At 43.5% G+C, this 14271-nt stretch overlaps 1 protein-coding gene and 1 pseudogene across 1 annotated transcript in view; one reads left to right on the forward strand and one right to left on the reverse strand.

The window, feature by feature from the left end:
* The window catches only part of Vgll1 (vestigial like family member 1), a 13517-nt gene extending 7163 nt beyond the window's left edge, over nt 1-6354 (forward strand). The window contains exons 2-5 of the mRNA XM_013350485.1: nt 1697-1732; nt 3737-4207; nt 5873-5923; nt 6140-6354. Coding sequence (XP_013205939.1) covers nt 1697-1732; nt 3737-4207; nt 5873-5923; nt 6140-6354 — 773 coding nt within the window. The remainder of the gene's footprint in view (nt 1-1696; nt 1733-3736; nt 4208-5872; nt 5924-6139) is intronic.
* Nucleotides 6355-11928: 5574 nt separating this feature from the next.
* Nucleotides 11929-13337, reverse strand: LOC101997463 (annotated as a pseudogene).
* Nucleotides 13338-14271: the final 934 nt, after the last annotated feature.

The following is a 14271-nucleotide window of genomic DNA, read 5'->3' on the forward strand; positions in this document are numbered from 1 at the left end:
TTGTATTTGAATATATGTGTGTGCATTCATTGAAATATGTAGCCAGGACCTGCTATGTGCCAGGCATGGTGAGAATTCCCAGAGATATGATGGTGGGGAGGAGAAATGAGCTAACTCCATTCATACTGGGTAATGGGAAAGAGCATTAGTGAGTGAACGAGAGAGTGCCTGATGAAATGACTTAACACTGCTGTGAAGGGAACAAGCAGGTTAGTGCCACAGAGAGTAACAGAATCCTCTCTAGCCTGGAGACTCCTATTTCTAGGAGGATGATGTTAGAGTTGGTGTGTCTAGAAAGTAGTCCAGAATAGAAGGTCTGGGCTCTCATCCAAGCATGGAGGTGGGATCATTCCCTGATTTGGGTGCAAACTTTATAGTACAACAAAGGCCTTCTTGAAGGTTCTGGGGTTTCCAAAGTGTGCATGGGAGGGAATGGTGGTATCTCTGACTGTTCTTATGAGGAGGGAGGAGTGGGTACCACTTTAGCTTAAATAGTGAGGAGGAGAGAGCAGAACTTTCTGACTTTCTGAACATTTCTGGTCTTCAGACTGACCAGCCTCAGAAATTGTAGAGTCTTGGGTGGGACTAAGAGGTGGGTCTAGATGCTTAGGGTTGGAGTATATGGATTGGAAGTCAGCTATATTCTCACCGAAGTAAAAATTCCTATCTACCTCAAGTGGCTCTGAATCCAAGCCTTCAAATGCTCTCCGCCCATTCATGTCGTTTTGGATTTGAGAAAGTATCAGAGTCACCACTTGGGGTCTCTTGCACATGCACCCAGAAGAAATTAAGAGGAGGCACTTGGGTAAGACAGTCATTGCATCAGCAACCTAGAGAAAGTCCAAGGTATGGTTTAAGGTGTCACCCTGTGCCCACAGAGCAGATGGGCATTGCTACAGGCATAGTTGCCCAAGAACCCTGAGGAAGAGTAGCCCACCCAATGAAGGGTCTCCACTCAATGGGCCACAAGCATCCAAAGCAGATCTAGAAAAGTAGGTCCCTCAGACGACTCACAATATTGGAGTGCTTTGACTTCAAGATTCAAATCCCATGTGCACTTCCACATTCTTCCACGGAAACTGTACTGTGGTACCCCCAGTGACTACACGGGCCTTTGGACAATGGACAATGGTACTGCCAAACTCCCCTTAACTAGAACAGAAACAGTTAAGAGAAGCTTTGGAAACCTTCTGTGGCCCTGCTTTCCGTATCCCAGACATTCAGTGAGCACCCGAGGCATATGTATGAGATCTGTAAAGCCGTCCAGACGGAAACTGCCCTGTTGTCAGAGGCTGGGCTTTGTTTCTAATTTGTGCTTAGGACATGCAGTACTCCCATTAAATAAGAAGCATGGATGCTGATTATATGAAATCAGCTTAATCATTCTGTTCCAGGGCACACGGTGCCCCGATATCTAGTTGCTAGAAATACCAACTTTCAAAAGTAATATTAACCCCTGAGACTGTGTCGCAATGTATTTTCCTGTCTTTCGTTTTATTAGAGGAGCCTACTAGGACCATGGCTCGATGGGAGGGGTGCGAGATGCTGAGCAGAATGCCTGTGTCATATGGGATTTGCCATCCATATAACAGGCAAAGCTACCATGGTGGGTAGGGATACTCCAGCAGCACTGCACTGGCCTCTAAGATGGTTTTTTCATTTTATACAAAATCCGTTCAAACTAAATGTTGAGCAGAGCTGAAAGAGGTGCCCGTGGAGAGAAAGGGAAGCAGTGTCTCAGACAGACTCGCTTTTGTCGTCCCGGTCACGCTCCCCTCCCTGCCCACTCCTCCGTTATCTTAGATAGATGAGAGGCTCCAGGATTTAAGCATCACCTGGCAGAACTTCCTTCCCCACTCTCGCCTGAGTGGATGCTGAGAATGGGAAACATCCATTCATGGTCTTGGCTATCGTAGACATTTGTGATCTCAGAGTCGGCTACTGTCCCAGGTACAATTGGAATAGGAACCTAAGGAGATTCCATCCCTGTTAGTCAGTCCACATGACCTTGACAAGGGGAAGTAGGGTCATCTGTTGACTCCAACCATTCTGCTGTTGCAGAGTGAGGACCAAGCAACTGCTTTCCTATCCAGCATTCACTGTTCTTGCTTCGTTTCCTACCAGCCCATTATGCTTAGCTACCATGGCCCAGTTTCTTACCATTTTCATGCCTAAGATTGGGTTCAGTTCCTAGAGTTGTGTGACAGACCAAGACAGTTAAGAATTAATTTCTTTATACAGTTCTGTGGAGTCCTCCCATCTGCCATATTTAAAGTACCAGCTATCCAATAGAGCTAACCAATAGCAGCAGTGGAACAAGAGCTTCATTACAGAAGACTTCATAAGGAGCCAATGTTCACGCGGGTGCAAAGATGCACATACAATGTTCACTGAGATGTCGGTAACATAATTGAGAAATGGAAACAACTGACTGTGCTGTCCACAAAGGGAACCTTTCTTAGTCTATCACTGACTTATGGTAGAACAGTATACAGCCATTTAAAAACGTGTTTGTATTAGCAATAAGGTAATCTTTCAAATAAGTTGATACCACAAAAAGGCTTCTTCAGTAAAAAGGACTAAAATCCAACTTTTTCCTTAAGCAAAAGAAAATGGTCCTGATGAAAAACGAAATAAAACAGAACAGAACAAAGCCATAGTGCCTTCTGTGTCTGACTCTGAAATGGGATGCCCTTCCAATTTAGCCTGTTCTAAATCATGTTGTATCTTTCTGCAATCATTCTGGATTTAGTCAAAAAAAAAAGAGAGAAACAAATGTCTAATGTTTTTACCTTAATTTTTCTGGGCTTAAGCTTGTGCATAAATCTTGTGGAAGGAAATGATGACATTAAAATTAGTAACTTATTTATGGCTAGAAACCAATTATGAGTGAGTACATCCCATGTTCATCTTTTTGGGTCTGGGACACCTCACTCAGGATAGCGTTTTCTATTTCCATCCATTTGCATGCAAAATTCGAGAAGTCATTGTTTTTTATGGCAGCGTAGTACTCTAATGTGTATATATTCCACACTTTCTTCATCCATTCTTCCATTGAAGGACATCTAGGTTGTTTCCAGGATCTGGCTATTACAAATAGTACTGCTATGAACATAGTTGAACAAATAAAAAAAAAATAAAATTAGTAACTTGAAAAAGGCTTGTGTTTGCCTCCATTCATTGCTGTGGGAGGATGTTTGTTTTGTTTGTTTCTCGAGACTGCATCTGCTGTAGCCCAGAGTGCTCTTAGATTCATTGTATAGCCCAGGCTGGCCTTGAACTCAAGCCAATCCTCCTGCCTCTGTCTCCTGAGCATGAAATTATAATCATGTGCTACTATGTTCAATGATATTCATGATATTTTAATGAAAAACAATATAAACAAATCTAGAGGTGGCAGTAGCTACTTATGGACACTGTGGTTAGTGTGAGTTTTTAAAAAACATTTTCTGCTTACTTTAAGTCAAAAATATACTATGGGGCTAGAGCGATTGCTCAGTGGGTAAAACCTGTTGCCAAGAGAGTGTGATGACTTCAGCTCAATGCCTTGAGCCTATCAGTGAAGGAAAGAACTGACTCCTGAAAGTTATCGTTTGGCCTCCTGCACTTATATACACACCTCTCTCAATACAAATAATAAAAATAAATTATATATATTGATGTATACTATGTATAGTATACTTCTGTTTTGAACATTTGGAGAAAATACTTAACATAATGTCTGAATCTTTTCCAGGTTGCAGCATGCCCCCAAATCAGTGGCATCTCACGCCTTCCTGGACAAAGCCACAGCCAGAAGCATCTCTAGCAAATGGCGCCAGCAGCAGCAGCAGCAGCTTGGATAAATGTGGTCCTAAGGCTCTAGATCAGAATCTGCTGTCTGTTCCCAAGACCCCCGCTGCACATCCTCAAGAGATGTGGCCTTTTTCCTCTCTAGCAAGGCCAGACTTCCTAGAGGCTGCCTACTTTCGTGTATTCCCTAACAGGCCTCCGGCTCCAGTGGTCTACCCTGACGGGAGACGCGGATCCCTCCTACATTTACTCCAGCAGGATAGATACCTAAACCGTCCTCTGGAACCTGCCGCCAGGGAGAACTGCAACCCTGCCAAGACAGCTGGAAGCTCGGGCCTGCACGGGAACCTGCCTCTCAACTCAGAGCACTGTAAGGAAACGCTCACAGATACTTGCAAGGTCATTGTGGTTGGCAGTGAGTTGGCAGGGCATAAGGGACTAAGACAAATACCGCCACTCTGGACATAGATGAGACTGCCGCCATCTCATCTATGATTTTACTTAAAACTTGCATATGTTTTCACTAGGCCACATTGACACACACAGCTTATGGGCCAAAGGAGACAGGCAGACAGGCAGGCTTGGCCTGAAATAATCTCCCCAGTCTGTTGCCTTGGCTCTGTCCTGGAAAAAATGATGGGCTTATGCCTAAAATCATAGAGTCTCATATTTACCTCCACTCCACTGAATAATCTATTTGCAAAACAGAGCTCTATTGACGTACCTACAGGCTCTTAACTCTGTTCTCCAAACAGGTTGACAACTTGCAATGATGCCAGACTCCTGGGCAAAAACAAGGGCCATCTACACCAACCATCTGCTCCACACATTAAAATTCAAAGCAGCTGGAGAGACCGCCCCATAGCTGACTGCAGATACAACAGTATCTGGCTGCCTGTGACTCCCTCCTGCACCCTGTTCTCCAACTCACTTTCCTTTGGGTTTCTGCACCCCGAACATTTCTTCTCCCCCTGTACAAAAAACCAAATTGAATCTAGATGTAAAAGACTCACCATAAAACAGGAGTCCCTTCGTCGCTTTTGTTTTTTTGGAAGAAAAAAAAATGGGGGAGAATTAAGCGCATTGTACTTTCACCAAAATAGCGATGCACTCTGCCAGAAGATTGGCCTTTCTTGTGAAATGCTTGATAGATATAAGATATACCATACTCTTTCATGAAGCCAAGGCTGCATCCTCTAGCATCCTGTAGCCTGGGTGAATTATTTTCTCCCACAACTTTCTTATCCATACATATCTGTGGTTTCACACCCGAAGGAAACCACTGGATGTTCTCCTTGTTGTGAATAAGCATATAGTCCACAAAGGGCCCATTCAGCATAGCCCACCAAGTCTGACACTATGTCCCATGTTAAAAACAAATTTCCCATTAAAATAGGACCCCACTCTTTCCTGAGTTTGATTAGCTACATATAGAGAAAAGAAACCATGCAAATTGCATGCTTAAGAAACTTCTGAAAATGTATATTTCTGTCTTCTTTTTCACAAATCTTTGACTGGATTCAGAATGAAAATGAGAACAACTGTGTTTATATGTATATCTATGCATACACACAGCAGAACTCTGCTTCAACAGTTGCATAGAAAGCAGATGGCGCAAATCAGCATTTCCCAAACATAGCAGCTCTAGAAAGTTCCAATCTGATTCAGCAAACCTTTAGTGAGCATCTACTAGAAGCGAGGCACATCAGGGCCAAAGAAGGATGCAGGCATTATCTTTTGCCGAGACTGCTTCACACATTCACAGAAATGTTTAGCATCTAAGCCTCAACTGGAGAAAGACTTCACATTCCGCTATCAATGTTAACATTGCTTGCATTCTCTGGTGTCTGATAGTCCAGAATTCATATGTGAGAGATCCTTCGTTAGCTCTGCCTGGGAGATGGAAAGAAGTTGTTAAAGGATGCTTCACGAGCAGAAGAATCTTCTGTTTTCAACATCCCATAAGAGAAATGATGTTTTGTGTCCATAAAGTGAAGGACAGGCAATCTGGGACCTCTGGGGTGGTCCAGGCTCCAGCCCAAGATTTCATCTCCATTCATGCCTTCTTCTTCTTTTCCAGATAAGAAAATCTATGGCCATGAATATGCCTACCCCAGTTTTGGCAATGAAAGTAAGTAAACTTTCACTGGGTTCGGTCTTTCACAGCGTAGCTCTGTGCCCCCAAAGCAAAGGTGAAGAGTGTGTACTATAGCAACTAGAGTCTCCGGCAGCTTCTGGGAGCCTTGGCTCCACTATTAGTGTTTTTATTGGTTTCATCTCAGTTTCAGAGTCCGAATATTCACTTTGTATTTTGCTAAATTTCTTGAACATGCTCTCACTTTGCCAGAGAAGCAACTCTGCCGAATTCTTTCATCTGAGCCCAAATTTGTCAAGGTGACTAAGATGAACGAAACCATGAAGATTAGCTGCTTCAGAGGTTCGGCTTTCAGCCACCCCAGGATTAAATCTGTGGTCGGGGAAAGTGTGTCTGAGGCCCAAGGGCAGGAACCTGGGCTTTACGCTAAATTCAAAATTAGAAGCTTCAAACTGAGAACAGTTTGAACAGACAGGAAAGAGAGCTTTGATGCAAGCTAACGAAGTTCAAGGTTCCGATGCAGCTTTGGTACGTACTAGTCTCAGGAACTTGCTCACAGTTTGCAAACCTGCCTATGCCTTAGTTGCTTCATTTATAAGACTATTATAAAATTAGCAACAACTGCTTGGTGGTGGTGGCACAGAGGCAGGTGGATCTCTGCAAGTTCTAGGCCAGCCTGGTCTACAGTGCAAGTTCCATGACAGGCTCTTAAGCTACAAAAAGAAGCCCTGTCTCAAAAACCCATATATATATATAGTGACATACCATATAGGGGTTCTGTGGAAACTTAATGAAATAATGTAAGTGGATGCTTAGAATAATACTTAGCTATAGTGTGGTGGTTTGAAAGAAAAGAGCCCCCCAAAGGAGTGGTACTATAAGTGGGTGTGACTTTGTTAGAGTAGGAGTGGCATTGTTGGAGGAAGTATATCACTGTGGGAGTGGCCTTTGAAGTCTCCTATGATCAAGCTACTCCCATTGAGAGTCTACTTCCTGTTGCCTTCTGATCAAGATGTCGCTAGCACCAGTTCACCTGCATGCTGCCATAGCCCACCATACCGATAATGGACTGAACCTCTGAAACTGTAACCAACCCACCACAACTGAATGTTTTCCTTTATAGGAGTTGTCATGGTCATGGTCTCTCTTCACAACAATATAAACCCTAACTACGACTTATAGTTAGCCAATGAAACAGTATAAAGTGTCTCAAAAGTACATCCCAGTGACAGATGGCTGGCCCAGAGTGTTTTCTTAGCAGGCCCTGGGGTTTATCTCTAATATAAAACAGTACCAAAAGCCAAGTGCATAGGACTTTTTAGAAAGCATTTTATTTTCCCCAAATGAGCAAAAATAAGAGCCACCAGCATAGTCCCTGAGCTCAGATATTGTATAGTTCTGTGGTGACCGAAGCAGCAGGAAGACATACTGCAGGCTGCAGTCATTGCTACTTTCTCTGCCTTCGGGACTTCTGTACCAGTAAAGCAGAATCCTAAACAAAGAACTTCAGAAGCGAAGCTAGCAAGTGTATTATGTAGAGCTAAGGGGAAATACATGCTTTGGATCTGTGTAAGGAAAATATACATATTTGATTTTAAGGTATTTTAAGTTGCATTGATCAAGGGATACAATTTGCAACAAGGTTTGACGATTAAGCAAAGGTCGAACTTAAATTGTTTAAAATTAAATAAAAAGTATGATAAATGGTGGAATTATTTCTCTTATCTTAAAGACTTTTGCAAATGATGTATATCGTAGCGTGGTTCATGAAGTGCATCATTTAGATTTAAGGATGAGAAAGGGATACTGACACAGTTAAAATCAAGGCCGCAGACAATGTGGCTCTAAGTAAGTATTGGGGGGTTATTTTGTGTTTGTTTTCTGAGGTTTCACACATTGTACTTAATCAAGGAAATAACCATGAAGAAAGAAATACAGCTGGCATTATCATCCAGTGTATGGTCTTATACTAGAATCATAGAAAGTATTCATTATTAATACATCCATTCAACATGAGGAGCCTAGAGTTCAGATAGGCTAAGGAAGTGGCCCAAGGCCACATAGTTAGGCACTGGTGACCTTGGGCTCATCCCTGGGCTCCTTTGATTCTTTGTTACTTTGTTTTGTTTTTTTATTTTTTTCAGAGACAGGGTTTCTATATGTAATAGTTCTTGCTGTCCTGGAACTTGCTTTGTAGACAGGTTGGCCTCAAACTCACAGAAATCCTCCTGCCTCTGCCTCCCTAGTGCTGGAATTAAAGGTGCATGCCACCATGCGTGACAGCTCAGTTGATTCTAAAACTAGCTTCTTCACCATGACATTTACCCTCTTTTCCAGGAAGTCAGGCTCCAGAGAGAAGAAGCAATCTCTACTTTTATTAGCCTCGGTGGGAAGAAAAGAATTCCTTTTCGCTCAGCATGATTGTGTTTTTCTACTTTTCTACTGTGGATCCAGAAGCCCTAAAGAATTTACTGTGGCTTTCTGTCCCTGTTGCTAAGAAATATCGCATCAGGCACAGATAGCTCCTCTTTTCAATTCTGCTCTGTTTTTCCTTGCTTTTCCTTAGGGGTTTTCAAACAGAAGCAAATCCTCAGCCTATAAAATGTGGGAAAGAGCTGTTGTGGGGTGGAATGCGCAGAGATCCACCTGCTGGCCATTGTCCCTCCTCACTGTGTCCTCTGCTCTCCCTCTGCCTTAGAAGCTACGAGCTCTCCGCTTCGCAAGCAGTGTCCTTAAACCAGACCTGAGCTCATGGGATTTTATGAGGCTGTTTAGCTTTTCTGACTAAATCAAGAGATCAAAACAACTCAAGGAAAGTTCCAGCTTAAACCAGACTGCACTTAACCTCACTCCAGCCTCAGATAAATGCCAAATAAAAATGATAAAGCAGAAGGCTCCCCCGCCCCATGAGGGAACTGGTTGAGGCTACTGACTCCCTCCATCTTCAAAGTCTGGACTCCAGACTTTAGGGAGAAGCTGAAAAAAATCTTCATTTGGACCTCCTTAATAAAATATTTTGCTTAGAAAATTTAGTTCTTCAGTTCCAGATAACTGATTCGAAGGGGCATTGTTGAGAAATCTGAAATGGAGATTGAACCAAGTCCCTCTTGCAGCATGGGCCCTGCTGCTGGGGCAGAACTTATTCTAGAAGATTCAAGCCATTTCTTGGTTGCCCTTCCATGAGTTTCTGTAATGCCTTGTTCTGAAGATGAGGATTATGGCATCTAGCACCCAATAGGTGCAAAATTGGACTGTTGGGGTCCTTGCATCATCCTCAAGGAGCCTAACTAGCCTATACAGACCATGTACGTCCATCTCAAAGCTCAGAGTTAGCAATACTGGGTGACAGTGACTTTCTTTTAACCACTAAACTGTTAGCTTCATCCATGCAGATGCCCACAGTTGCTTTTGTTAAGTTGGAGGGACAAGATGAGGTTTACTTTATCTCTCCAGTCTGGTAGATGTATCAAATTTGTGTGACCCAGATACTTGCCACATGATGATCCCAGAAGCCCCTGCCATCAGTCTTCCCCATCCATGACATACTTTCTCTTCTTCAACAACCCAGAGTGTGAAGAATAATAAAATAATGCTGTTTTTGGATGCCACTAGCTTGTATTCTAAGTATTTTCTTTTTGTCTTGAGTCGATTTTTGCCATCCACTATCTCATTTAAACTTCCAAACAATCTGGAGGTTAGCTACAAGACCCCGAAACTTACCCTTGAGTAAAAACACAAACAGCTGCCAATTTTCCTACTTCAATTAAGAGGGGACGAAAGGACTTCAACAGGCAGACTCCATGCTCCTCTGACATATAGGCAGATTCTTGTCCAGATGAGCTGCCATTCACCCTCTGATTTAGACTTCCAGATCTGTCCTGTTTTCAGCTGCCCACATGACTTCCAAAGAGCCTTTTAGCATTCACTTTGTCATTTTACTTTTGCAATTTTAAAATGTTCTACCCTACCCCCTCCTCCAAAATCTTTCCCATTCTTTACAGACATAGGAGGCGTGGCTGGGCATTGCATACCGTGCATAGCCTCACATAAGCACTGGTTGGTTATCAGGTGGTGTATTAGTGGAGTGGGTGTGTGGTGGGGGTGGAGCAGAAACAGCAGGTTCCCAGCAGATCGAGCAAGCAGTCTTGATGCTCCTGTAGTGCTGGAGTTCCGAAACCAAATTCCCATCTCTCTACAGTTGGGGATGTGTGACAGCAGCCTGGTGGGCTGACTCACGTTGGCCCTCACTCTGCAACACCCCCCCCCCTTTCTGACCTTTACAAGCTAAAAGAAATGAAAGTGCTTCAAGAGGGCTGGAAATTCTCACATGTTTGAACGATGCCTATCTCTACCACAGCAAAAACCAAACGAAAGGTAACAAAGCCCATCTTTCTTCTTTTAGTCTTCTCCCATACATTAATTACATCCTGACTGAAGTTTCCCCTCTCTCCACTTTTCCCAGTCCTCCCCACCCCTTCCCTCTCCCCTAGACCTACTCCTCCTCAATTTCCCTTCAAAAAAGAGCAGGCCTCCCAGGGACATCAACTGAACATGGCATAACAAGTTACAATAAGACTGGGCACAAAATCTCATATTCAGGCTGGATGAGGCAACCCAGTAGGAGGAAAAGGGTTCCAAGAACAGGTTAAAAAAAAAGTCAGAGACACCCCCTACTCCCACATAGCTGAGCAAGTGTCCCTGAGGCACTATGAAGCACCTTTTGGGTATATGCCCAAGAGTGGTATAACTAGTCTTGAAGTAGATTCACTCTCAAATTTCTGAGGAACCACCATATCGATATTCATAGTGGCTGTACAACTTCGGACTCCCATCAGCAATGGAGGAGTGTTCCTCTTGTTCCACACCCTTGCCAGCATGAGTTATCACTTGTGTTTTTGATCTTAGCCATTCTGACAGTTGTAAGATGGAATCTCAATGTACTTTTGATTTGCATTTTCCTGATGGCTAAAAATGTTGAATAATTTCTTTGTTTCTCAGCCATTTAAGAATCCTCTATTGTGTTCTCTGTTTAGATCTGTATCCCATATTTAATTAAATTATTTGGTTTGTTGATGTCTAATTCTTGAGTTCTTTATATATTTTGGATATTAGCTTTCTGTTGGATATGGGGTTGATAACAATCTTTTCCCATTTTTTTAAAGCCTTCAAATGTATTTTAATAAGATGATCCTGCATCACAGCTCCATTTCTCAGAAAAATTTCAAATTGAAGGTATCAGGAACAAATCAAACAATCACCAATAAAAAAATGCACAGTGTAACTACCTAAGATAGGCAAGGCTAAGAGCTACTGTCAGACCTTCAACACACAGCAACCCTGTTCCCAAGATTGTACTAGGCCTATCAAGAAAAGCTGTGAACAGCAATATAAGTAAGAAAAGGGCATTCATTCTTGAGTAATCCTTACCCAAGAAAAACATGGAGACAAGTTAACACAAGACTTTTTCTTTTTTTAAAGATAAACTAAAATGAAAACCTCTAAGAGAAAATGTCTTCCTTAGGACACGGAGGGGTTATATATGTGGACATTTGTCTGAATTCTCACCTGGGAGAGAGTGGAGGAATTGGGCTAGGTCATTGGAGGATGTTTAGGTTTTGTGGTATATATGTGGCAATGTCTCTGGGGTTTGGGGAATAAAGATGAAACAGTAATTAAAACATGATGAATGAAGGGGGGAGGGATGGAAGAAGAAAGCAAGGAAGGAAAGAAGGAAACAGGAATGACCAAGATTAATGGAGCTCTCTGAGTTCACTTTGCTATGGTTCAAGGCCCTCAACAATCAACACATTTCAGGAATGCACCAAACAGACTTGAAAAAGCAATATACCACAGACTTTGATTTGTTAAATAACACCCCTCCCTTGCCCTTTGCTTCCAAGCATACTCCCTAGAGTATTACAGGCAGGGAAGACCTATCTATTGGGAAGAACCCCTAACACTTTTCCAAGGTAGAATTCTGGCTATTCCAAAAAGAACCTTTCTTTTAAGGGTTGTGGGAAACTAGACACTGCAACTTTTATTTAGTATTGGCCGTGTTTATTTGGAGCAAATTCAGCTCCAGGAGCTGGACGGTTGAAAGCTGGAGGATTTCCACCAATTGCTCCAATTCCTTCCATTGTAGCAGCTTGGCCGAAATGTTCAGTTGTTGGTGGGGTCAATCCCAAAGTTCCATCTGGCATCATAGTGGCAGGTCCTGGAGGAGCTGGGGTACCTGTTGGCACAGAAGCAGGGGGCATGGCACCTCTATTGTTTATGCCCATAGCACCTCCCATAGCCATTTGGCCCATCCGTATCTCTTGTTCTCTCGCATCAGGGAAGGTTCCCTTGAATCCTTCCTGCTGTCGCTGCATCATTTCTTCTCGTTGCCGCCGGATTTCTTCCTCACAGTGCCTGTGTTCCTCTTCCTGCCTGAGCTCTAGCTGCTTTCATTTCTGAACCTCCTCCATTCTCAGAAGCTCTTCTTGACGCCTCATCAAATCCTGCCTCATTAGCATAACCTGGTGCTCATGGAGTGCTGCCCCCATCTCCATCTCCGGCTTCTCACGAGCCTCCTTGATGTTGCAGTCCACTTGATCCTGCTGTTGCTTCTCCATCTCAGTGAGTGCCTTCCAGCGCATAGCATACTCATACTCAAAGGACCCCGGCTGTGCAGTTCTCGCTCCTTGGGAAATTGCTGGTTTTTTATAACCAGCTTTTCTGGAAGTCCCTCCTCATCTTCTAACTGGTCCATAGGTTCAACAGTCACAGGCCGAGGAAATGTGGTTTGCAAGAAGGAGCCTTTACTGCATCTGTCCAGAGCTTTCCGAGCAGCTGGCTTCCCCGAGAACTCAACGATGCCTTACACCGAGGGCCTTCCTCGGTCATCTACAATGACCACAGCCCTCTCCACCTGGCCAAACACAGAAAAGGCTTCTTCCAGCAGTTTGTTGGACACATACTGAGGAAGGTTGCGGACTGTAAGGGATGCACTATGACAGGCAAAGCGCACATGTAGCTGCTTTCCACGGAGTGGCATATTATCCAACTCCACTTTGGCAATTTCCGCTAGGGTTCGTGTTTCCAAGCGAATAAAGCCAAAGCCTTTATCCTTAGGAATGAAAACCTCTCCTGCTTTCCCATATTTCTTAAAACGTTTCCTCATTTCCTCCTCAGTGAAGTCAGGAGGAAGATTGCCCACAAAGAGACGGCTTCGTTGGGTGAAAGTCTTCTCTCCTGGTTTCCTAAAGTTCTTCAGGTCAATGGGTAAACCTTCATTCTGGCTGCTGGCCTGCTGTCCATTTGCAGGTAATGGTGGGGGTGGTTGCTGCTGCTGCTGCTGGTACTGCTGGTGGTGATGTTGATGCTGCTTCCTTGGAGTATGGTTCTGCTTCTCCAAGTTAAAGGTTTTATTGCTCTGCATGTTTGCACCCTTGACTTCGATTTGAACACAGCAAAGTATCTGTCTCCCAATCCTCTCTAACCCTGACTTCCTCTGCCCACAGTTCTTTGCTCAGAGTAACGGTAATGCTGCACGGCCTCCACCGTTCTGAGGAGAGAGCGCGTGGCCCTCTTTTCCCATTTTGTAAGCTGCTGTGTCAGCTTCTTCACAGTATCCTTTGCCTTACAGAAGCTTTTCAGTTTCATGAGATTCCATTTATTAAGTGTTGATTTTATTGCCCGTGCTACTGATATTCTGTTCAGGAAGTTGTCTCCTGCCCCAATGTAGTCAAGGCTATTCCTCACATTCTCTTCTATCATGTTCAGTATATCTGAATTTCTGTTGAGGTCTTTTATCCACTTGGACTTGAGGTTTGTGTATGGTGATAGGTATGGATTTATTTGCATTCTTCTGCATGCTGACATACAGTTAGATCATCACCACTTATTAGTTGTGTTCTTTTTCCATTGTGTATTTCTAGCTTCTTTATTAAAAATCCGGTGTCCATAGATGCGTGGATTTTTATCTGGGCCTTCAGTTTAATTCCCTTGATTCACGTGAATAAAGACCATCTTAAAACTCCCAAATAGAAGTCCACATGAGCCTCCTACTCCATCCAAGATGAAATGTTGATAGACAATCTGAATGAAATTCAGCGGTTCAAATACACACAAAAGACACGGAAGCAGGAGATTGCTTGGGAAGAAGGGTTTCGCTGGAAGCAGTAGGAGGGTGGAAGAGGTCAATGGGGCATTGTGCACATGCATGAAACCCATCCAGAAAATATATAAAAAGTTCCAAGTGAGGGACTAGGGAGATGACTCAGCAATGAAGAGCTTTGATTGATCTTTCAAGGATACCAGGTTTGATTCTCAGCACCCGTTCTAGGGGTGGGATCTGCTACCTTCTGGCCTCCGTGGGCACTGCATGCACATGGTGCAGACAC

This window comes from Microtus ochrogaster, chromosome X (assembly GCF_000317375.1).
Source record: "Microtus ochrogaster isolate Prairie Vole_2 chromosome X, MicOch1.0, whole genome shotgun sequence".
NCBI classification, from domain to species: domain Eukaryota; kingdom Metazoa; phylum Chordata; class Mammalia; order Rodentia; family Cricetidae; genus Microtus; species Microtus ochrogaster.